This window comes from Cyclospora cayetanensis, unplaced genomic scaffold (genome assembly GCF_002999335.1).
Source record: "Cyclospora cayetanensis isolate NF1_C8 unplaced genomic scaffold, CcayRef3 CcayRef3_contig_8, whole genome shotgun sequence".
Taxonomy (NCBI): domain Eukaryota; phylum Apicomplexa; class Conoidasida; order Eucoccidiorida; family Eimeriidae; genus Cyclospora; species Cyclospora cayetanensis.
Genome location: NW_020312752.1, coordinates 85667 through 107149, shown reverse-complemented (window position 1 = coordinate 107149; position 21483 = coordinate 85667). Strand labels below are relative to the sequence as shown.

The following is a 21483-nucleotide window of genomic DNA, read 5'->3' as shown; positions in this document are numbered from 1 at the left end:
ATATGCTAAAACACATTCGACTACACCACCTATATTTAGCTAAGAACTAGCAAAGTGTTAACTGATTAGTTTTTCTGTTCGAGTATCTTATTTGTTGCGGAGGGCTCTAAGCTCGATGCAAGAAGACGAAATGTTCGGTGCGTGGTGCTAGATGCTGTGAGAATTTAGTGGCGAATGCTTGGAGTGCTTAGAGGGTGCGCGGTGCCACAACCACTCCCCTCGCTGTGTCCCTTTGCTCCCGACGTTTCTTCTACCACTGCTACGAGGGATTCTCTGTGCAACGCTCCATGCGATGTTTGTTTGAGGCAATATTTCACTTTATGTTCCAAACCATCAATACAAGGCCCGATAAAAAATTTAATTCAAAGCTCTGTCTCCTTGCCCTGCCCGTGTTCTTCACAGCCCCTCTAGCTAGTTTGCGCGTTCCTGCAACTCTATGCTCTGCGACCATTCCCAGCAACGAGTACATGACATCCCTTGGATGCAAACAGAATTGTATGTTGTGGCATTGATCTGTTTCTACGAGTTAGCAAACAAGATGTACAGTCAGGTTGCGTAGCCAATTCTCTACCAACTCTGAAATAAATTGTACCACTGTAGCTGCAAGTGCCCCAGTGTAATTTGGCTCGCTATATTGTACCGAAAACCTGTAACTATTCTTGGACAAACAATTTAACAACATTACAGATTTAGTCAGGGAGTCAGAAATACTGTGCAGATGTGAAGGGAGAGAAGTCGCAGTGGCTGCTAAGCTCGAAGTGCTACAAGAATGGTGTGCTACCTTCGAACTAACTGTGTAAGTGAGATCTTTGTGTGCGGTTCAGGTACTGTTAGGCCAGGTTTGTGTTATTCACTTAAACTGTGCTATGAATATTGGCACGATCGTTTGCCTCCAGCATTCTCGGTTCCTTCCTGGGGGAAGCGCGACATGGCGCAACCCCACCGCAGTAACACGGACCTCCCTGTGTTTGCATGTAGATGTCTATGGCCGCGCGCTTACTCAGGTTTTGCTTTTTTTCATATTTTCATCCGTTTGAAGGGACTTCCCGCCGCGAGTCGCTCGCCGCCTACGCTGCACAAGTCTATCCAGCCCCTCCCTGTACTCGTGCCTCTGGCCAGTCAAGCGAAGGACAGGAACACGCCAGGGTCGTCCTCTTGTAGCACGTAAATACTAGACAGACGGTGTCTATGAAGGTGGCATTTCGGGGAGCAGGCGACTCCCTGCCGTGTCTGCGCGCCGACGCCTGACAGGCATAGCCCCCCATAGGGCGCTGCAGGGGCGGGGTGTGCTCCTACTTCGCTTGTAGAGGGATAAGCTTGCGTCAGAAGAGTCACTACCTGCTAGAAACTTCGGCTGCACCTAAACCATGGGAGGCCTCCACATACAGCACGAGTGGCAAGTGGGCCTACCACAGCCGCACTCCCCTCTGTCTCACTTTGCTGCCGACGTTTCTGCTACCCAGGTTGCAAAGAATTCTAGTTGCGGCAGCGGAATTCTCTGTCCGCTGCAGCAACCGCATGCATTCGACTGGGTCCCCAGTGTTGCCGTGCTCAGTGACGCTGGTTTGGAGGTCGGTGGGGTTGTTGTGTCTCTTTTGGACATTATTTCAGTCCGCTTGATCCCTGAGGCCTCTCAGTACTCAGCCAACGAGGACTGTTCCTCCGAAAGCCCCGCGGATCTTTGTGGAGGATCTGAGGAAGCAGGTGTGTCCAACAAAGGGGAACTGCCGTCCAATGACCAAACATCAGCAGGAGCAGCAGTTGATGGTTGTGATGGTATCTCAATGGGGCATTCCTCAGGGTCGGAGTCAGGAGCAGAGAAGGAGAATGTTGATTGGCTAGGAGAGGCCGCACAGAGTGGACAGGTGTGCAAGCTTGTTGTGTTGTTACGCTCTCCTCTCCCCACGGCAGAACCTGATCCGCCCCTGTACCCCGTTCCAGCTGGATTAGAACCCGAAGCGGGCAGCTGTATAGTGATGAGCACCACAGCTGCGTCTGCTGCAGCCAGCCTCTCGTGCCGCGGTCCCTTGCACCTGATGGAAAGTACCGAAGCGCCGTTTTTGGCGCTCCTGCAGCGGCTGCAAGAGTTTATTTCGCATATTCGCCCGATTTTCTGTTCCTTGAGAAAGCGTGCAGCACTCGCGGAGGACATTAGAAGCCGGTTCAGGCAGAAGCATCAGCCGCAACAACAGCAAAAGCAGCAACAGCCGCCACACATGCTACTGGCGGCGGCAGCAGCAGAAGTGGAGCGGCTCAGGGTGTCCAAGCAGCTCCCTACTTTGTTAGGAGGGTTCCTCTTAAAGGACTGTGCAGCTCTCGAGGAGGCCGTTGCCTATGCCCCTCTTTCAGTGTACGTTCACCTTGAGGCCGCAACGGCGTTGCTGCCGCAACTCCCTGTGGAGCCTTCTTTGTACCCCACTTGGAGGCGCATCATGCTGCAGCAGCGGCGCTTGCAGATACAACAGCGGCAGCCGTCTCTGCAAGTTGCCGCCTCAGCCGCTGGTTGTCGGGGAACTCGCTGCAACAAGTCAGCTGCTGCCTCGGCAGCATTTCCAGCTGGGGCCGCCGCTGCTGCGCTCATTCCCTTCGAGCTGCAGGGGGGAGGCTGCCGGTTGGCGAAGGGCAGCACTAGCTGCTGTGAAGACGCATTCTTCTACTTGGAGCACGAAGGATGCTTCGGTGTCTTTGACGGAGTAGGGAGCTGGGCAGTTGAGGGCATCGACGCCTCTCGCTTTTCGGAAGGCCTTGCCGCAGCCGCAGCCGCGGAGGCAGCGGCTCACCTTCATCCTGAGCGCATGTCTCCCCAGTACCTCTCTCTGGACGCGAATGGGCGCGCAAGGCTACTGTTGCAGCGGGCCCATGAGGCAGTCTGCAGCAGTGCGGATAACAGGTGGGGCAGCAGCACTGCTGCAGTGGGCTGTATAGACCGGCGGACGGGCAAATTGGGGGTTGCCTGCTTAGGCGATTCTGTTTTAATGGTGCTGCGGCGCCAGATGATGCCATGTAGCATGTCTTTTTACGCGTCTGAGGCCCCGAGCATCAAACCAGAGGCGCTGCTGCTATCCGCCACGGGCGGCATGGTGGGCAGTGCGGGCAGTGGCTCCAGCAGATTTCCGAGGCTGCTGCGACGATGCTGTTGGCGTACCAAAGAGCAGAGGTGGGAAAATGGTGCTCCCTATCAACTCTGTAATCTGCCACCCAAGGAAGAGTGGGAAACGCTGCGCCAACAAGGATGCGATCGCTTCGTCTCTGTGCTAGAACGAATAGACCCGCAAGGCGATACTGCAGACATAGCATACGCCCCACCGCAGCCCCTATTGCTGCAACCAGGCGATCTTCTTCTCATTTTCAGCGATGGAGTGGCAGACAATCTATTTGATCGGGAAATCGAGGTCTTCTCTTCGCTTGCAATTTCGCCAGAGGAGGCTGCGCTATTGCAACAGCAACAGCAACAGCAACAACAGGGAAAGGAAGGGGTACAGAAGCACAAGCAACAGCTGAGCCAGGAAGAGGGGCAGCAAAAGAAAACCCTTATCGGATTTACCCCCGCGCAAGATATTGCGGAGCTCATTGTAAAAATAGCAAAACGGAAGTCGCAAGATGGTGTAGGTTCCCTCCTAGAGCGAGATTTCCCTAATACCTCTCCATTGACCAACACGCGCCCCTTTCCCTGCTGTCTACATGATGACCACATGAGTGCCCAGCCTTCGTGTAGGTGCCTTGCGCATTCCTAGGGTGTGTGTGGAGGGACGGTGGGTGGTGGGTGGGTGCCCTGGGAGACAAGGAGGGTAGAGAGACACTGGGAGAAACGAGTGAACGCCACGTCGGAGGAGACGGCCTCGGGGTGCCCGGAGACTCCATTGCATTGCCGTCACATCGCTCATGTGATGCGGCTGATTGCGCGGTTTTGCTGTCTTCGCAGCTCTACGAGCGGCCTTTCGTCGCCGCTCCAGAGGGCACCAGGGCCCTCCCCGCGCATTTGGCGGGGGGAGAAGGAGAGGGGCCTCGCGGTGGGAAGAGGGACGACATAAGCTGCGTTGCCCTTTGGGTAACAGCGGCTGCGCCTTGCACCCTCCCCCTAGCAGAGACGAAAGCGCGCACTCCCGCTGTTCCGGCTGCTGGGCCGACTGCTGCTGCTGCTGCCGAGACCTTACCGACGGAGTCTGCCACCAGCAAGGAGGAGGTCATTCAGACTCGCTCGGAAGCACACGAGCCAGGAATAGCAACCTCGTCGTCTGTTGTTGCGCCTAGTGCGCCTGCTGCTGCGTCGACACCGAGTGACCCTGGGGACGTAGCTGCAGCAAGGGCAGCAGCACCATCCGAATCTTCGCAGAAGCTGCTTTGTGAGCTCCGCACACCTACCTCTGCGTCTCGCTTCCGTCGGGCTTCCACTCCACGTGCGTTATCCTCTAGCCCTGCTTCCCCAGCAACTCCACGTGCTTCAACACCATCGGCGGTGGCTGCTGCGTCTTCACCAAGGAAGCGTAACCTAGGGGCACTCTCTCCTGCTGCCCGCACTCCGTCCCGCAGTGTCAGCAGGACTGCGGGTAGCCCCCTGGGCTTCATGAGGCCCTGCGGCGTTTCCCGTTCAAGTGGAGTAGGAGACTCGAAGGACCTGAGCTCGCCCACCAGCACACCAAGAAAGCCGCTTTCTGCCGCGATGACGCAGGCTAATGCTGTGCCTGCTGGTGCCTCTCCCAGTACCAATGCACACGCCCCGGAAGAGGCGGCAGAGAGTCGTTTGCCCCGCCCCAACTTTGCAGCCTTCGCTGTGCTTCGCGCTGCAGCGGCGGCAGTGAGGGGAAGGGCACCAGGAGATCGTGGCAAGCCGGCGTCTCCAAGGCGCGCGGGGGCTCAGGGGCCACCAGAGGCTCCAGAGGGGCCCCACGGGCGCATAGGCTCGCCTGGCCTCCGATATTCCGACACTCCTAAGAAGCCATCAAGGCCTTCAAGACCTCTCAACGCAGCTTCATCAAAAGGAACAGTTTCCCCGTGTGCCTCAACAAGTGCTGTGGCTGCTCCATCCGCAAAACTGGCCGCTAGTGGCGACCGGGAAGCCAGGATGGTTACAAGCCCCCCCAGCAGCGCCTCACAGCTAGCCCAAACCCTGCAGGCAGAAGGCACAAGCAGCGACGGCGCTGATGAGGGGCCGGCTAAGCCGCGGGAGCACCAGGAGGAGGGAGTAGGGCAGCTTTCCGACCCTCCGGCTGCCCAAATCACTGAGCGCCGATCCCGGCGTCTCAGCAATGTGGCTTCCGCGGGAGACTGGAAATCGCATGCTACCGGCGTGCCTTGTAGTCCAAAGGTGGCAGGAGCCCTCGGAGGCCCCTTTCGAAGAGCCGGAGCTGTGAGAGCGGCCGCCTCCTCACCATCTGGAGCTGTGAAACGTCTCAGGCAGTGCGAAAAGCACATGTGAAGAGCCCTGCAGCGCAAGGGTGCCAGTAGTTGATTCTGCAGCAGGAGCTGCTGCCTCCGTTGCTTCAGGAGCAGCCCCAAAGCATTTCAGTAGCTTCTACGAATGCAGCAGCGGCAGCAGTAGCTGCTGTTGCTGCCGTCGGCCTCATGACGAGCTAGTGCCGACAAAAGACATCTAGTGGCTTTCGGCCCAGAGGGAACTACAAATCGATGCCACCCAATTCACCATAAAGGTGTCTATATACACTTCTGTGAACTTCACATGCATATCTGCACGGTTTAGGCACCAGATTTGTACTGTCTAGGGGGAAGCAGAGGGCGGGGTCCGCATGCATTTGAGGACAGGATTCCACATCGAGGGTCAGGAGCAAGCTCTGAGGAGGGAGAGGCGTTATTCGGAAGGAAAACACTCTCTCTCCTGGCGTCCAATCCACCTCTTCAGCTGTGCACGGGTGCGTTTAGGACGTACGTCTCTCCCTCCTTAGCAGCACTCTGCTTATAGCCGCATGCACATGCAGTTCACCTAAAACTGATGAACGACGGTTTACTTTAGGAGTCGAATACCGCAAGGGTGGAGTATTTTAAAAGCCCCCCCATCTTGCAAGTGTTGGTTCGGGAATATAAAAGGCTCCTAGTTAGAGCGCCTTCCAGTAGGGGCTTCCTGCATAACTAAAGCAACAAGGCCGTTCCGTTCTGTTAGGTGGCTCAACGGCCAATGACGGGGACAGAACGGCAGAAGGATGTGGCTCTAAACACAGAAAGGCGGTCAATACAGGATGCAAAATTCAAGCAGCTTCCACCTCCAGCTTCTGGTTTGGCGGCGTGCATCTGGCTGTTGTTTGGAGGAAAAAAATCCGGCCGTTAAAGTCTCTGACGCCCAAAGTGACGCTGGCGCGGAATACGGGTTGACACATTTTAACATCAAATACGCAGAGGAGGGCATGGAGAAGGAGAGCAGTTGCATTTTCCTTCGTAGTGGTGCATGCTTGCCCGTGTGTGCTACAGCAGAGAGCAAGCATTTCACAATCATTCCTTGCTCGCTGCATTTCAAGTTTGTAGCTGCCTCTTAATGAACTCCCAGATGACTTTGTTGGTTTCTAGCGGCTGTTCGAGCATCACATTGTGGCCCGCCTTCCCCACTACCGCCGCTGTCACTGCCCCCTGCCTCGCCCACTCCTCCGGGGGTACATGCGGTCCTCCGCCAAGGCACTCGCTCAGGTTTCTGTTGCTACAACTGCTTCCACGGATCTCCGCACCGCAGGCTGTGTAGGGCAGTCGCAGATACTGGGGGCTTGGAAGGCTCGCAGGAAGAGGTCCTGCCCCTAAGGCTGCAGCAAGTGCTGCGGCTGACGCGGCAGGAGGCGTAACAGAATCGCCCTCTCCGTAGAGCAGCAACACCGGAGGACGGTGCGATTTATCACGGAACGCATCAGCAGCTGAATAAACATACATACAGGACGATGAGAGGGGGGAAGGCTAAGAAAACTGCCATCTACACATACATGCGTGGACAAATGTGTAAGGAATAATATTATCGGCAAATAGAAGCACGCCAGACGATCCCCCCATCAAATACCCTTTAAATTCCCTGACTATGTACAGACTCCCGTCCCCCAGACTTCATGAAACTCAAACTGCTATTCTATACTCCCTGCTTGTTCCCATTACAGCACAACACTGTTAGTTGCCGCAACAGAAACATCCTGCCGCTGCGCTTTCCTCCCTTGGTTCCCTCTGCTTGTGTGTACCTCGCTGGAATTCTTTGTGTGCTTCTCCTCCTTTCAAGTGCGCTAGTATTTCGAGGACAGTTTCCAGAAGATTCATTGAAGTAATCTGCTGCTCGTCATCCATCAGGCGCCTATTCTTCTGCCGAGTCTCTCCACTGTACAGCAGACGCTGAGATACCTGCCCTACCAACGAGCGGATCAGCTGCAGCACCAAGCGGGGTAAATAGAGAAACAACCAGGCAGCCAGCCCGGGGGGCCCCCTTGCCACATCGCCACCAATGAGGCATATTCCCGACACTTCTGTCTCCCTGTTCTCAGCGGAAAGCTGAGAATACAGCCGAAGAACCTGCAGACAGCCGAACGAATGACCCACCAAAACAGCACGCCGGGGAGGAGATCCACAATGAGGGGTGGAGGACGCTTTCTTTTCGTCCTTTCGAGTACCAGCCAGGGCGTCAAACACGGCCTTAATTATGCTCTGTGTGTCTTCCACAGGGCATACAGGGGCTCCCTGTGGGTCTCTTCGGGCGGCCCCTGAGGCCGTTCTACTGAGCCCATGGCCCGGAAGGTCTGGAGCAATACAGCGAATTCCCCTTTGTGACAGGAAATGAATTACATGACGAAACTGCCCAGCACGGCCACCACCTCCATGAATGAAGAAGACGGTGAGGCTCCTGTCGTTAGCATCAGCGCCCTGGTGACGCGGTGCTGCTTCATCTATCAAGAGAGGAATGGATCCAAGTGGGGTGGCGGTCTCGGGGGTCTCCCCGAGTAAACGAAGTGGCCCCTGGCAGTCAAGCGCCACAATGCGCAGCTTCCAGGGACCTACAGAGGCGAACTGAACGCCTAAGTAGCGACTCTCTGCAGCTAGGGGTTCGCAACCGCTGCAGAGGCAAAGAAGACGGGTTTCTTCTCCCATGGCTTGGCTTTCGCTGCGTAGCTGGCAGCAAGTCAGGATGCCCCAGTCTATAGCCGTCTCTGCCTGCGGCTGACAAAAGCAGAACCTGATGAGTGATGCAAAGCTTGAAGTTACGATAAATCAACGGAGATACGATCCAACAAGGAAGGCAAAGAAAGAATGACGCACTGAGTCAATGAACGGAGCAGAATGACCGCGACAGGCAAGGGGGAGGGCAGGGGTGTGTGTAGCTCTGATAAAACGGGAAACTGGAAGTCAGTTATATGCAAAAAATAAAAATTAAAAATAAGGGGTTTACTATAACGAAAACATAACTGCAGCAAAGTGACTGCTGTGGGGCTGGAAAACTTTTGATCCTAGCTATCGGGCTGCTGCTAGAAAAATAGGGGAGCTTTCCCTTTACAGTTTCATAGCTAAGGACAAGTCCTATTTGCCTTTTAATGTAGTTCTTGGCTTGGCCCCAACAACTCTGCAAGCCAGCAGTCGTGTTGGTGCCAGCGAGCCTGAGGACCATATAGCTGTAATGTGGTTTCCCTCCATGCAGATAAGAGGCAGTTTATAAAATATGAGTCATGTTGTCAATACACCTCAATTGTACTATCGTCACTGCCGTGGATTGCCTCATTTAGCTCGTTACAAAGAGGGGCTGGATGGTTCTTGACTGAGCAGGTTAAAGTAAGCACCCAAGCATTTAAGTGTGCGTCTATGGGCATGTGGGCATGTTGTTTTTAGTTACTGAGCTTTCAGTTGATGGAAACTGATAGAGCACTTTTCCTTTTAACCATGCATGGATGCTCGGTAATGAGGTTGCTGAACGTGAGTTTTTTACAGGAACATAGGTCCTTGTGGTAAAATTGCCCTATGTATTACTGTGCCTTATCCAATGCGAAATGCGTTTTTGCAGGCATGCGCATAAGGCAGGCTACGTAGTCCGGGTCATCTGTTTTAGGGGTGTATTCAGGCTTCAATATGATGGCTACATTTTTCCTCGAGTTCCACAGGAACAGGCTTGGCCTTGCTCGGGAAGCCTTTGTACTTGTGATATGAAGAAGGGCAGCTTACATATCCCTCCATTCCTGCCGGATAGCCCAATGTGCCCACCTGCGCTGGGACCAAAGTTTGTTAGATAAATATGGCCAAACCTACAGGGAGAGAATATATTTTCTGAGATCCGCTTAAGTTTTTGTCAATACAGAAGTAAAATCAGCTAAGGCCTCACTTAGTACCAAGATACTGACAGAATGGCTACTCCAAGTAGATAGAACTTCAGGTTTCTACTTTTCATGCATCGGCATATTGGGTCATCCATCAAATGCACAAACTGCATTCGTCCTTGGTCATCTCTTGAGTGCTCTTAAAAGCTCAGCCCTCTTGCACCGCCTCTCCTCCCCTGTAAGTGTCGCCGGCTAAGCTACATTTATGCTCTTTGTACTACACTTGTTATGTTTATTTACGAGTTAGTAAATAATTGGCTATTTGGCCTGTGTGTTCGCGCATCTCATTTATGCAGTGGACCGTCGGGTCAATACAACAAGACGCGATGCTGTGTCTGCGTTCGCTAGATGCTGTGTACAACTAGAAGCAGTGAATATTCCGAGTAGATAGGAGGTGCACCAACGCACACCCTAGCTAATTCTCTGCTCTCGTAGTAATGCGCTGAGGGAACTGGGTAGGGGATTGAGGGAGCTATTTGGGAAGGATTTTCAATAACTCTTAAGTAAGTTTGTATGAAGTCTGGAGTCACATCTCTCTACCTGCTTTCGTATAGGGCCAGCTTGAGCGGCCTGATCCGATTTGAATGCATGTGCTCAGACGAACAGATGAATTTTCCAGCATTCCAAAATAATGGGCTTATTCGATGCGTATTTTCGTATATTTCATTCCCTCTACGGTAAGTGGGGGAAGTCGACGGCGTGTGCCCAAGCTGGAGCTAATTAAAATATCCAGAGAACCCAGCGGACTAGATGGAAGAGCAAACCACACAAAAACAGGAAATGCAAGCGCATACGGGCACCGGGGATCGAACCCGGGATCTTCTGCGTGTTAGGCAGACGTCATAGCCACTAGACCATGCCCGCGGCGAAGGAGACGTTTTTTAAGGACACGGTGGCGAAAAGAATACAGAGGTACCTTTTACAAAAGGAAGATACTGCTTAGCAGGCATTACAGCACACAGGAAAAAATAGAAGAACGCGACTGCTGTGTTATAGGAGGTACACGCTGAGGGCCAAATGGACCTATTGTGTGCTTTCCGTAGAATTGGCCATGGAGGAACTCTTCGTGCACTGAATCCTGGACCACCAAGCAGATTCCTCACTCTACGAACGCAGATAGCCCACGGAATAAAGAGGAGTGCGAGAATGATTGCCCTTCTTCCTACATAATGGACCAGTAGATATTCAGCTCTCCAGATATAGCTTCACATATCATCTGCTAATGCTCAGTTAAACAAAATATTTAGTGTAGACGGTTTGGCTTGAGTCAAAGACTGATTACCAGAGGCAGTCGCAGTGAGGGCGTCTAGCTCAAATGGTAGAGCGCTCGCTTAGCATGCGAGAGGTAGAGGGATCGATACCCTCGTCGTCCATTGTTCTTAAAAGGTGGCATCGCTTCTTTGTCCCAATTATGATGAATGATATTAAATCGGCCATCAAGCTACCAACTTTGTTTTCGAACCATTTTTCTTGCTGATGGTTTTGAAATCTGACCAATAATGACCCCCTTGCGGCTTCTTCCAATTCCGTTCAAGGCGGGCGGCTAGGAGCGGCGCCCTGCTTAAGGTCAACGTAGCTATATGCCAAAGAGTGTTTTTTTCAATGCGCAACTGTCGTCACTAAACATTTGGTGCTCGGCATTTTTAGAGGTTGTGCGTTGTGCCGTAACACACCGAAGCCGCATGACACCCAATGGCTCCTCAGGTCAATTCTTTACCAGACTTGTATAACTATTAAATGAAGGGCATCATGATGGAACTCGGTGTTTAAATCGTTTTTGCAAAGCTCTCAACCGCATCTCGCTTTGTTTTCAAGTGACTTTCACAAAAACGGAAGTGCAGGACACACCGAGTGTGCACACCAGTTACGTGGTATGCTCCTTTATTAAATGGCCCACACTGCCACTCTAGGAGCTGCTTGTGAGAGCATTTGGGCGAATTGGCTTGTGTCGCCCTATTTTCAAATGTCCGAAGTACCTACCGCTTTTCCTGCACCTGCAGTAAAGCCGGTCGACTCGCGCAATTGATGACCTGATAAACAAGGGAGATGGAGGCTGCAGACGTGGTGGAGGATGGTGAAGTCCCATATGGGCTGCGACGACTATGCGCCAGGCCATGGGCTGGTTGCTGGTTGCTAGCCAATGTGCGGCATTCCCTTCGTCCGCCCTCGTGCGACCAACAAGGTGTGGTTAGTTTGTACACTCAGTGTGCTACAGTCGCTGCATCTTGCGCAGCCGCGCCGGACTGCAGCCAGCGGCGGCGGGAGGCAGCCACAGGCAGGGGCGCTGGGGGGGCCCCTGTCACGACTATTCGCGATTTCTTGGTAATGAACCAACTATTTTGATCCATTAACGAGTCGGCATATATAGATGACAAAAGATAGGCAGGATTGATTTGAATTATTTATGGAGAACACATACACACAGATAGCAACCGCTTTCATTGAGCATGCATCGTACACACAAGGTATATCCAGTGGAAGATATGCAAACTGCATCAAAGAGTAGTCGGCGGTGCTTCTCAACAACAGCTGCATCATCAGACGTCTCGAGAGGGTACACTGGTGTCTATGCGTTCCAGTCATCCACTCTTACTCTTTGTACTTCGTACTTCACCCATAGCGTGAGCTCTAACTGTTGACCTACACTTTCGCTGTTCGCAATCTTACTTCTGGACTCGTGCACCGTTATCGCAGACCGCCACTCACAGAACAGCAGACAAATTGCTTTCGTTTGTCGTAAGACAGAACGGGGGAGACCAGTCACTTTTAGTCAAGGGGGAGAAAGGAGTGAGTGAGGTGCGGGGCTCATCGAAGCCATTGGGGCCTACGCCTGCTTCCGCACCTCTGTGCGCATACCCGCGAGTTCAATTGACGTTTCATCTGCTGCAGCCACAACTGGTGGTGCTCGTCGGCAGCAGCTACAGAAGAAGCTATCAACTACGCGCAATGCCTGCACGAATATGCCCCGGTTGCCCCCTGAAACTGGGACGGGCGCGTGGTGAAGGCGCACAAACGGGAGCTCGTGCGAATAAAGGGAACTGCGCCCCATCCAGAAATCCCAGCAGTTCTGCCACACCTACAAGTCAACGTACACAAAAAAAGCGAAACGGATGGGAAGGATCCACCAAGGTCAAACTGTGAGCGAATCCGCGAACAGTTAGGGTCAGGGGATCTAGGATGTGGAAGAATGAATGGAATGATTAACAGCGACATGCAGACCTTTGGAGAACCAAGAAAAAGTAGTGGCATATAGATGGGAATCCACTCATCCACAGAGTTCTCCGCCCCTCTCATTTGCTTGATGAAGTATAATGTGTGAGGAATTGCATCGCCCGCTCTCTTGGAAATAGACACAACTTTTGGATATGGTACTTTCCTTTGTCACACTAAGGGCAGAGATCAGTATTGTCACTGCCGTAAATGCCCAATATCAGCCTAGCCAAAACTATTTACGTCCATACTCACTTCTCTACTGTGACAGGTAAAAAGGAATCTGTGAATTGATGAATGTCTCTAACTCACGCCTTTGCTAAGGGGGTTAAAGGTTTTCTTCCAACGCATTCCATGGCGCGTCATGACTCCGACTTTCCGCCAGAGATACCTGTATCTGCAGGGATCTCACAAAAATGGGAAAGAGAAGAGGTTGCTGAAAATGCTTGATTGCTCGGGTGAGAGCTCGTTTGCTACCCACAGCAATAATGAAGGCCAACAGGGTCAGAAAGAGAGGGAGACGCGGGATAGGGGAATGGAATGCGCTCCCAGAACAGACCTCCCTTTGTTGATGAGCTCGTTCATTGTGAGGTGGTTGGCCACATTTCGCAAGTGGATCCACAAAAAGGCACAAGAACGAAACATCACGAAGGGCAGGGCGTACATGGCCTGGCCATAAAACGCAGCAAGCACAGACGATTTCTTGTAAGTAAGACTGCTTGTTCCCATTCTACACGTAGGTGAAAACGGGGTAAGAAGATGAACCGTTTCTGCACATTCTATTCAGACCAATACAAATTGTACTGAGAACAGAAGAAATTTATCCGTAAAACACCAAATCACAAGCCATGATGGGAGTGTGGATGGTAGTACAACACAGACAGGTGTAATCAACATAAGTACGATGACTGGTGGTACAAACAATGCAAACATCATACGCTAAGGGCCTCTTACCGCCGCAAGGAATGGATCATGAGAAAAGAGCTCAAGGCTGCCCTGTAGGAGCCCCTCAGACTTGACGTGCAGGAAGTAACAGCAGCAACAAAGGTAAAAGTGCAATACCTAAAAGCAAAGAATACCAAGGGCGATATGCGAACGGAAAGAAACTAAGCAAAGGTGTAAGTTCACGATCGCACGCAAGCCAGGAACTGGCAAATGGGAAGGCCCGAGAGACGAAAGACAAAGCGACTAGGGCAAAACAATGACGCAGTTCCCCATTTTAGAGGGAAAATACACGTGGATATATCAACGGGAGAGTGTGACGATAAGTACGCCAAGGCTATGCACGAAAATTAGGTGCATGGGCATAAATGTGACGCAACGGGCAATTTAATGATGCGTTTACGGTGGAACAACACGAGCCGGATTGGGGTAAGAGCAAGTAAAAGCACACAAAAAAAGAAAAATTTAAAATGTACCTGGGTACAGCAGACGCACAAGATCCAGGCAGTAAGGCACCTGGCATTTCCATGGCCTACGCAATTTGCTATCCACGGGCAGTGATGGTCGAAACCCTCAATGCATCTGTTACAAACTCTGAAGTCCAATCAAAAGGGGCGCAATGGACCCTACATGTGCATATTTCTTCGTAATTTTAGTTTGTCATTCGCTGGAGCGAAAGTTATATAACGGACGGCAGCAGATAGGATCAGATTTTACGTAGTATTCAGGAATTAACTGAAATCTGTGCACCATTGGAAGGTGCTGGCAGCGAGGGCAAGAGAACAAGGTAGTAAAACGCAACACTAAAGAGGCTGCAGGAAGTAAAAACGAGGCTAGTAGACAGGAAGATACCCCATGAAGGGTGTACCTGCAATGTTTCGTGCGAATGGGCCGGTATACCCAGCAGGTGTAGCATAGCCTTTGCATTTCAATTTGCTCCACTGTTTCAGTGGGTGTTTCAGGCGCCGCCAGCAACTGCTCACAAAAAGCGAAATAAGATGGTAGCAACAATCTTAGCGAGCTCAACAGCGCAACACTTTTAGCCCAAATGAAGCAAAAGCAACACAAAGAACATCCAGAGAGAGTTTAGCGGTGCTGCTCTAGGATATCTCCGTGCGAACGATAAGGCAGCAAGCAGAATCCAGGATTAACAGACACTTCTCTCACAGCCCGAAAATTGTAAGACATTCCCATGTATTTGGTAGCATTTGTACACGCACAAAACGCAAGAGCCTGTACTGCCTGAGAGCCTCGTATTGTCGGCTCTGCAGGATAATACGCAAAGCTGATGGATAAAATGCATGCCATTGCCTCACTTCCATGATTTCTTCGACAGAAGAGTCTCCTTTTGGGCGTTTTGGTATGATGCCGGGGTTGGAGCATATCAAAACAAGCGCCAGCAGCAGCCCTGTGTAGACCCCGATCTTCCCCAGGACACAGAGCCATACGAACCAGCCACCTGCCCAGGCACCGGCAGCGTGCCCTACGGCTGCAACACTTGCGGGTGTTGCTGGTAGGTACAAAGGATCAAACTGAGTAGGACAGCAAATAATGTGGGGCCGACAGCATGTGGGAAGGACTACCGTGATATAGACAGCCTGCGTCTAGACCCCCATGTACCTACTGCGCAGTTACAGCCCCGATTCTGATAGCCCCCTTAGAACAAGAACTCATAAAATACATAAAAACATGCATTCCGGAAGTGCATAGGTTCCTGGCGGGAATCACCCAAGGACAGTATTCGAGGAGGCAGAGGCAAAATATAAGGAAGTGCCAAACACTGAGTATACCGGCACCCCGTGTAGAAGTGTGCAGCCAGTGACACTAGCAAAGAAGAGCAGAGAAGGTTTTGCATCGCTATTTTAAGTAGAGAAAAGAGAGCCATGCTAGGGATATAAATGCTTGCCCTTCCACGATGGTGCAGCCTGCTGTCCGCGTGTGGAAGGACAAAGGGTGATAAGGAAAGAAACGCGGGAATTATAAATCCTAGGAACGTACCGATCGAGCATAGACCACCAGAAGCAGCGCAAGTCCACTAAGGGCAAGAAATGGAGCCAACTTCAAGTGCCAGCTGCCGCTGCAGTCCGTAAAGAGCCGAAAAAAGAGAGACGGGCGGCAAGAGGGGGGCGGCTGAGGGAATGCATTGAAAGAGAAACGAAACATGATGAGGAAAATGGCACATGACGGTAACGCCTAGCGATGAAGCGCACATGACGCAGCTTGTGGCAAACGTGCAGAGATGGATCCTCATGTATTCACATATAAGGCCAGAGGTATTGGTGTCTACGCATATTCATTTATGCCACTATTTGAATGCATAAAATCCCAATAGAAGCATAGGCGCACATCTTCTATAGAAGGGCAGTTCTAAGGCGTGCCCACCCGCATTTCGTCCTCCGTCAATGCCCGGTGGCACTTTTCATCTCTGGGCCTGGGGTTTTCCTGGGACTTCTTGAGATACGCCACGATATCTGGATTTACACATCCTGCCGCATTCATGATGTCCAGTGGTGTCTGAGGAAGGAAGACAGCCCGGGAGATCTCACGTTTTCGAACGACACAAGCCAAAGCTTCTTTTCAAGCTTCTCTCTCTGTCCCTCTGTATGCTGACCAGCGTCTTTATGCTCTGATGCATCTTCTGGTCAAGGAAGCCTAAAGAACTGCGTAGATGGTCATGAAAAATGGTATAAAAAGGAATTTCAGGAATAGGGTTTCAAAGCCCTCACAAGGCGTGTCTTGGTGGTGCGCTCGTTGGGGTCTTGACCTCCTTCCTCTACCAGAGTTCTGAGGCGAAAAACCGAGCGGCCATCGGCAAGACACAGTACGCTGTGAGTACAGAGAGCGCAGGATCGGGAGTTGGCGTACGAGGCACAAACAGTAGAGCAGGCGCGTGGATATGGGGGAGCATGCGTCTCCTCCCCCCCACTGCACACGTGCGTCCACCTGAAAGAATGAAGCACGCCTGCATGCGGTTTCCGCTGGAATTAACACATCCCAGGCCCACCGAAAGGCCTCCAAATGGCCGCCCTCGGCCGCGCGGTGAATGGGCAGACAGCCGAACAAATCCACAGTCGTAACGTCGGCTTCCAAGTACAAAAGCAGACGCAGCACCAACGTGTGGCCCTAACACCAGAGCAAGAACAAAATATCCATCGGACCCAGGCATACAACCCAAACCACCTCACAACACCTAGGTGTACAAGCAAAAACAGCAATGACACCACCAACATCAACACATTCCAGCTCTTGAGAGCCCGTCTTGCTTCGTTCTGCAGCAGCGGGCGGAGCGGTGCTCTACAGCGCACACCGCTGTTGCAAAAACAAGCCGGGGTCTGAGGTCGTTAAGACTACCTTGAAGGCTGCCCAGTGCGCAGGAGTAGATCCGCTTGCATCGGGCACCGCAAATGCAGCCGGTCCGAGGAGCTTTGCAAGTAGGAGAATGCACTTTGGGGCGTTGTGCTGGGCTGCCAGCGTGCAGCAGGTGCCCCCCTTCGAATCCTGCAGCAAAGGGCTTTGCCCCAGCCGCTCAGGGCTGTAGTCGCCTATCACCTGCGGCTGCAGGCCGTTGGCATATCCTCCCATCTGGCCCTCAAAGTCTCCCGATGAGTTGCTCTTTTGCAGTTGGTAGTCAAAGAGAGCTGCTCCGTGGGAGAGTAGCAACCGCCCTGCTGCAGCATGGTCCTTTGTTACAGCCCACATTAGCGGGGTTTGCTTCGTTTCCGTTGCACGAGCGTTCACGTCTGCGCCTGCAGCAACCCGAGACAGGAGCGATACACCAGATTTGCCGTAGCCGCTCTTTACGTGGCAATTATTCAAAAATTCGGATTTGAACCGGCTGGGCTCAGACGTAGCAGTGCACCACCAGAGTGAAGACGAATTGCTGCCTGCTGCACAATAGCAGTGAAGAATGGGAAGGCAGAAAATGCGATGAAAAAGGGGCCCACCCGCATTAAGTAGGAGCAGCATGACCGTGTGCTCGTTGCAAAGCGCTGCCCAGTGCAACAGCGTGTGTCCTGTCGAGTCTCTCAGGCCAATGAAACTCGGGGGCGGTAGCTGCTGCAAGCAGAGGGCAGCCAGTTGCCCTTGTGAGGACCGCAGCATCAAAAAGAGCTGCTCGCAGATCCCAGGCTGACAACATATTTCCGCAGCGCGAGTCCGCAAGGTTGAAGAGACAAGATTCGCGTCTACGGAGGATACAAAGGGTGTGGCTGCACCCGAACCGGGAATCCCTCGGAGGACCGCATCGGCCAGTGCTCTATGGTGAACTCGGCCCTCTGTTGCTGAGATCTGTCGCTCGCCTCTGTCTCGAGGCGTCGGTACACTGCGTTGGCGAGCCCCCACATGGATTGCTTCTTGAAGGGGCTCTTCGGGGGACCCCTGATCCACTGCAGCTGTTGCCATTGGGGCTTCCCTGGCAGCAGCAGCAGCGCTGGGTTTCACCCCTGCGGAACAACTTGAAGCAGCTGCTGCGCTCTGAGGACCACCAGACCGGGGGCGCAACCCGGTGGAATTTACTCTGTTCCCGCTGCTGCTGCTGCTGCTGCTGCTACTGTCATCGATATCGGTATCAGGCAGTCCGTCCTCCGTAGAGCCGTTGCAGGGCAACGGTGGCCGCGCCTGCATCTTCTATTCCTGTGCTTTACATTTCGCACTTTGGGCGAGCAGCTTTCACCGTGAGTGGCAAGAATGGGGCGCCGGGCATGCACCTGATGGTTGTTTGCACACCACCAACTGAGGGAACAAAGCTACACACCCTTGGAGCACCCCGATGGCTGCTAATACGTTAGCTTAAAAAGTGAAAACGCGTATTCTAGCAGCAACTAAGCCTGCAAGCTGCAAACCTTAGGCTAGCGCCCATTCGTAGGACGATTCGGAGGCGCTGCCACACGCAAAAAGGGTGGCCTAGCAGATGAGAGTATTTGCTGGCATAAAACTACCTCCCATCCGCCGTAAACTTCCGTGAAATATTTAGTGAAGCATTTAGCAGCCGGCCGCAAATTCGGACTCTCTACAGGAAAGGAGCATGCAGGGGAGGTAGTCAAGACCGCAAGGAGGGAGTCTCGCCTCACGTAGGCGGATGAGAATGTGCTTTATCAAAGCTGAACGTGAGCTCGGATGTGACCTGAAGAATGGGATTGTTCTGAGGATGTCAACTCCCGCAGCTTTATGCATGCATCCTGGCTTTGGCGTGGAGGCCACTTGCGGCGTGCAAATGAAACCGGCTGTCACAGTAGCTTTCATGTTTCCCCGGATTTCTGACATCATGCTTCTAGCATCAATATGCACGGCACACCTTACATGCCGCGGTATTCACATCCCATCCGGCAGGCCGCGGTGCCCACCAGGGTATCGACACGAACTGCACGCAGTGACCGAGCAATTGTGCGCTCACACTCGGGCATACTCTACTTGATTATGCTTATTATATTAATAGGTTCTATGTGGTAGTCCTGCTTTGCCTATTTTGCGTGAGATCTAAAACTGGATTCAGGTGTACACGCAAACACCGTAGCCGTCGGTAATATTTCCTGATTGTTGCAGATCTTCAACATCATACGTAATCCATCAAATCCTCTTACTATGGACCAATACTGCGAGTCTCAGGAGGATGGAGCCGGATCGGCCTCAGCCGCGAACACGATTCCTCATATCGAATTACTAGCTTTGTCTTTCCTGCGTAGTCTGTCAGACGTGCCCCCAAAGGTACCACCCCAATAATGGCAGTTATCGACAAGAGAAAATGCTACCTTTTTCAGACTTCGGATGGAGGGAATGACGAAATATCTGCTGCTGCCAGGGTTGAGTTCCTTCAGCCATTGGCCGTGAGCTCTAGTGCACGGATTGCCAACCTGCTTGCAATTATGAGCAGTATTGTTTCGTTGCATGCCGAATGCCGATACGCCACTCTACGCCAGCTCTACTATGCCAATATTAACATCGCCAAGGGCCAGAGGGTCATAGAAAGCAGTGTTTCAGCCCTTACGCGACTTCTACAGGTTCCCAGGGAGGGGCTACGCATAACCAGCACAGCAAAGTGCATCATAAGAGGACCAATTGTAATTAGAGAAAAGCACTGTGAGGCTTTTGCTTTGAATAACGCCAGTGCTTCAAATTAATCTTGCTACAGCTACAGGGCCCCAAGAATACGACTGTGCAAATCCATTGGAGGTATTGGTACCTCTCCAGAGTGATGCCAATGGGGGAAATCACGACAAGACAGAGCAGGGGCCATTTGCTTTCATCAATCGGACTAGATAGTGTCGTACATGCAGGACCAGATATCAAATTCGTGCTGGTACTAGAGTTGACCGCATTAAACGCTACATTAATCCAGGTTCCATCGTGCAGGTCGTGGAAAAGGAAACAGTATTCTACTCCCTTCTAGACGCCAGATTCATTGAGCGGTTTGTCAGCGCGAGAGCTGTCTTCGTATATTACTTCTTGTATTCTATCCATCCCATGCTGAGCAGCAATGGCCCGTGTGTCCTCTTAACGGGGAAAGGGTTTCCCGGTAAGAATCTTCTGTAACTTTTTCTCATGCTCGGGATTTCATTTGCTCTTGTCCACTTTTCTGCTTGCCCAAAACCCCGATCCTGCTGTGTTCTGCATTGACATAGTTGACATAGTCTATCCCTCTGGATCATAGCCTCATTGCACAGTGTACACATTTTCAGATATATGCTCAAGAAGCGTTGTGTGGCATCTCAATCAGCATTTCAATTCGCGCGTGCCCGTCTTTTTGTTAACGGATTTTGATCCTCATGGTCTCCTTGTCGCCATGACATACGCTTTCCCAACCAGGAATGCAAAGGGGTTCTGTAAGGAATATGAATGCACGTATTTCACACGTATTCCGACGTGCATATTTTCTGAGGTCCTTGCACATGTACACTTTGGTATTCCACACAGATACCCAGGACTTTTCTGTTCCAAAGGCGATTCCTTTATCGCTTCCTTCCGCGGATGAAGCTGGAGCTTTTCATGGTGTGTCTCTAGTAGACATGCCAGAGATACCTGAGTCCAAACGGCGCCTTCTTTCTGGGTAAAGCATAATGAACTACGCTAACTAAAACACACTCAACTGCAGTCCACCATTGTCTCCCAAAGAATTGCTACTCGAATACAACGGGCTGAAGAACTATGGCCAGATCTGCACCCAAATTGGAGGTACTCACTTCTTCCTGTGATTCCTTTCCTTGTAGCCGCGTAGTGTTGCTTCGCTGCCAGACGCCAACTCATAAAACTTCGCCGCACAAGAGCAACTTACACGTGAGATGCGGCAATGCGGGAGTGTTTCGGGGTGCCCTAACGCCTCAACCGAAATTCAGCGCAAGAAGCAATTAATGTATGGAAACGGCATTCAGGCTGGATGTTTTGAATGACCTGCCTCGCATGATATGGCAAGCTATTGAGGAAGAACTCGGCACGGACAGCAGCCCGATATGTTTTTCTCCTCTAACGGGACGCCCCTCCGTGTAGCATCGAACCCACTGTGTCGACCTCTTTCTCAGTCGTACAACCACGCAAAAGATTGCTTGGAAGCGGCCTCCATGCAGCACCAAAAGGTCCAATAATGTCGTGGATGGCACAAAAACTGCTTGACCAGACGGCTTCTCCCCTGTGCGCTCTGCATGCCACGGGGAACAAAACCCTTATTACCTTCCCCAGTACAAATGCATGCACTCAGAGAACAAACTGGCACTGCACAGCGTTGGAGTTGGAGTTTACGAATCGCCAGACGCTTTCCTCAACTGTGATGCGACAAGATTTGGGTATTCGTGGCAAGCAAACTGCCTCAGCCGTTGAAAGAGCAACGAATCTTGCAAGTGAGGGGGCGGCACTTCTAATTGCCCGTTGGTTCCCACAAGACACCCGTAAAGCACCACGTTTTCCTCATCAAGTATCTTCTCGAGCTCTGCGAGCTCCTGCAATTGCAAAGCACACATCGGGAAGCTTTGGGGTCTGCTGCTATGATTGGTGCAGCACACAAAGCAATAAACAGGTAGACCGCGTAACGTAGAGAACGTGTACTCAACATCGCCAGTGGCAGCAAAAA

The 21483-nt window shown here is 52.1% G+C and overlaps 3 protein-coding genes and 2 non-coding genes across 5 annotated transcripts; 3 read left to right on the top strand and 2 right to left on the bottom strand.

Annotated features, from left to right (window-relative positions):
• The first annotated feature begins 1367 nt into the window (after positions 1-1367).
• Positions 1368-5416, top strand: LOC34617879. The gene is made up of 3 exons (XM_026335748.1): positions 1368-2016; positions 2314-3605; positions 3923-5416. The coding sequence occupies exons 1-3, from the start codon at positions 1368-1370 to the stop codon at positions 5414-5416; spliced, it is 3435 nt and encodes a 1144-aa protein (XP_026191533.1).
• A 1046-nt stretch (positions 5417-6462) lies between these two features.
• Positions 6463-8061, bottom strand: LOC34617878. Its single transcript, XM_026335747.1, has 2 exons — positions 7116-8061; positions 6463-6851 (listed from the first exon to the last, which is right to left on the bottom strand). The coding sequence occupies exons 1-2, from the start codon at positions 8059-8061 to the stop codon at positions 6463-6465; spliced, it is 1335 nt and encodes a 444-aa protein (XP_026191532.1).
• Positions 8062-10066: 2005 nt separating this feature from the next.
• Trnav-aac lies at positions 10067-10139 on the bottom strand. The gene has a single exon. It is a non-coding gene; the product is annotated as a tRNA-Val (tRNA).
• Positions 10140-10575: 436 nt separating this feature from the next.
• Trnaa-agc lies at positions 10576-10648 on the top strand. The gene has a single exon. It is a non-coding gene; the product is annotated as a tRNA-Ala (tRNA).
• Positions 10649-19144: 8496 nt separating this feature from the next.
• LOC34617876 lies at positions 19145-20906 on the top strand. The gene is made up of 4 exons (XM_026335746.1): positions 19145-19502; positions 20102-20245; positions 20388-20469; positions 20792-20906. Exons 1-4 carry the CDS (start codon positions 19145-19147, stop codon positions 20904-20906), a joined length of 699 nt encoding a protein of 232 aa, XP_026191531.1.
• The last annotated feature ends 577 nt before the right edge of the window (positions 20907-21483 follow it).

Excerpts from the sequence above, each read along its gene's own strand:
- LOC34617878 (XM_026335747.1), bottom strand. The coding sequence starts at position 8,061 with ATGGGAGAAGAAACCCGTCTTCTTTGCCTCTGCAGCGGTTGCGAACCC. Across the intron at positions 6,852-7,115 it reads GGAAAGCGCAGCGGCAGGAT|CTGCTGATGCGTTCCGTGAT; the intron begins GTTTCTGTTGCG and ends ATGTTTATTCAG.
- LOC34617876 (XM_026335746.1), top strand. The coding sequence starts at position 19,145 with ATGGCAGTTATCGACAAGAGAAAATGCTACCTTTTTCAGACTTCGGAT. Across the intron at positions 19,503-20,101 it reads TGTAATTAGAGAAAAGCACT|ATATATGCTCAAGAAGCGTT; the intron begins GTGAGGCTTTTG and ends ACACATTTTCAG. Across the intron at positions 20,246-20,387 it reads CAGGAATGCAAAGGGGTTCT|CGGATGAAGCTGGAGCTTTT; the intron begins GTAAGGAATATG and ends CGCTTCCTTCCG.
- LOC34617879 (XM_026335748.1), top strand. The coding sequence starts at position 1,368 with ATGGGAGGCCTCCACATACAGCACGAGTGGCAAGTGGGCCTACCACAG. Across the intron at positions 2,017-2,313 it reads TGCTGCAGCCAGCCTCTCGT|CTCTCGAGGAGGCCGTTGCC; the intron begins GCCGCGGTCCCT and ends AGGACTGTGCAG. Across the intron at positions 3,606-3,922 it reads AACGGAAGTCGCAAGATGGT|CTCTACGAGCGGCCTTTCGT; the intron begins GTAGGTTCCCTC and ends CTGTCTTCGCAG.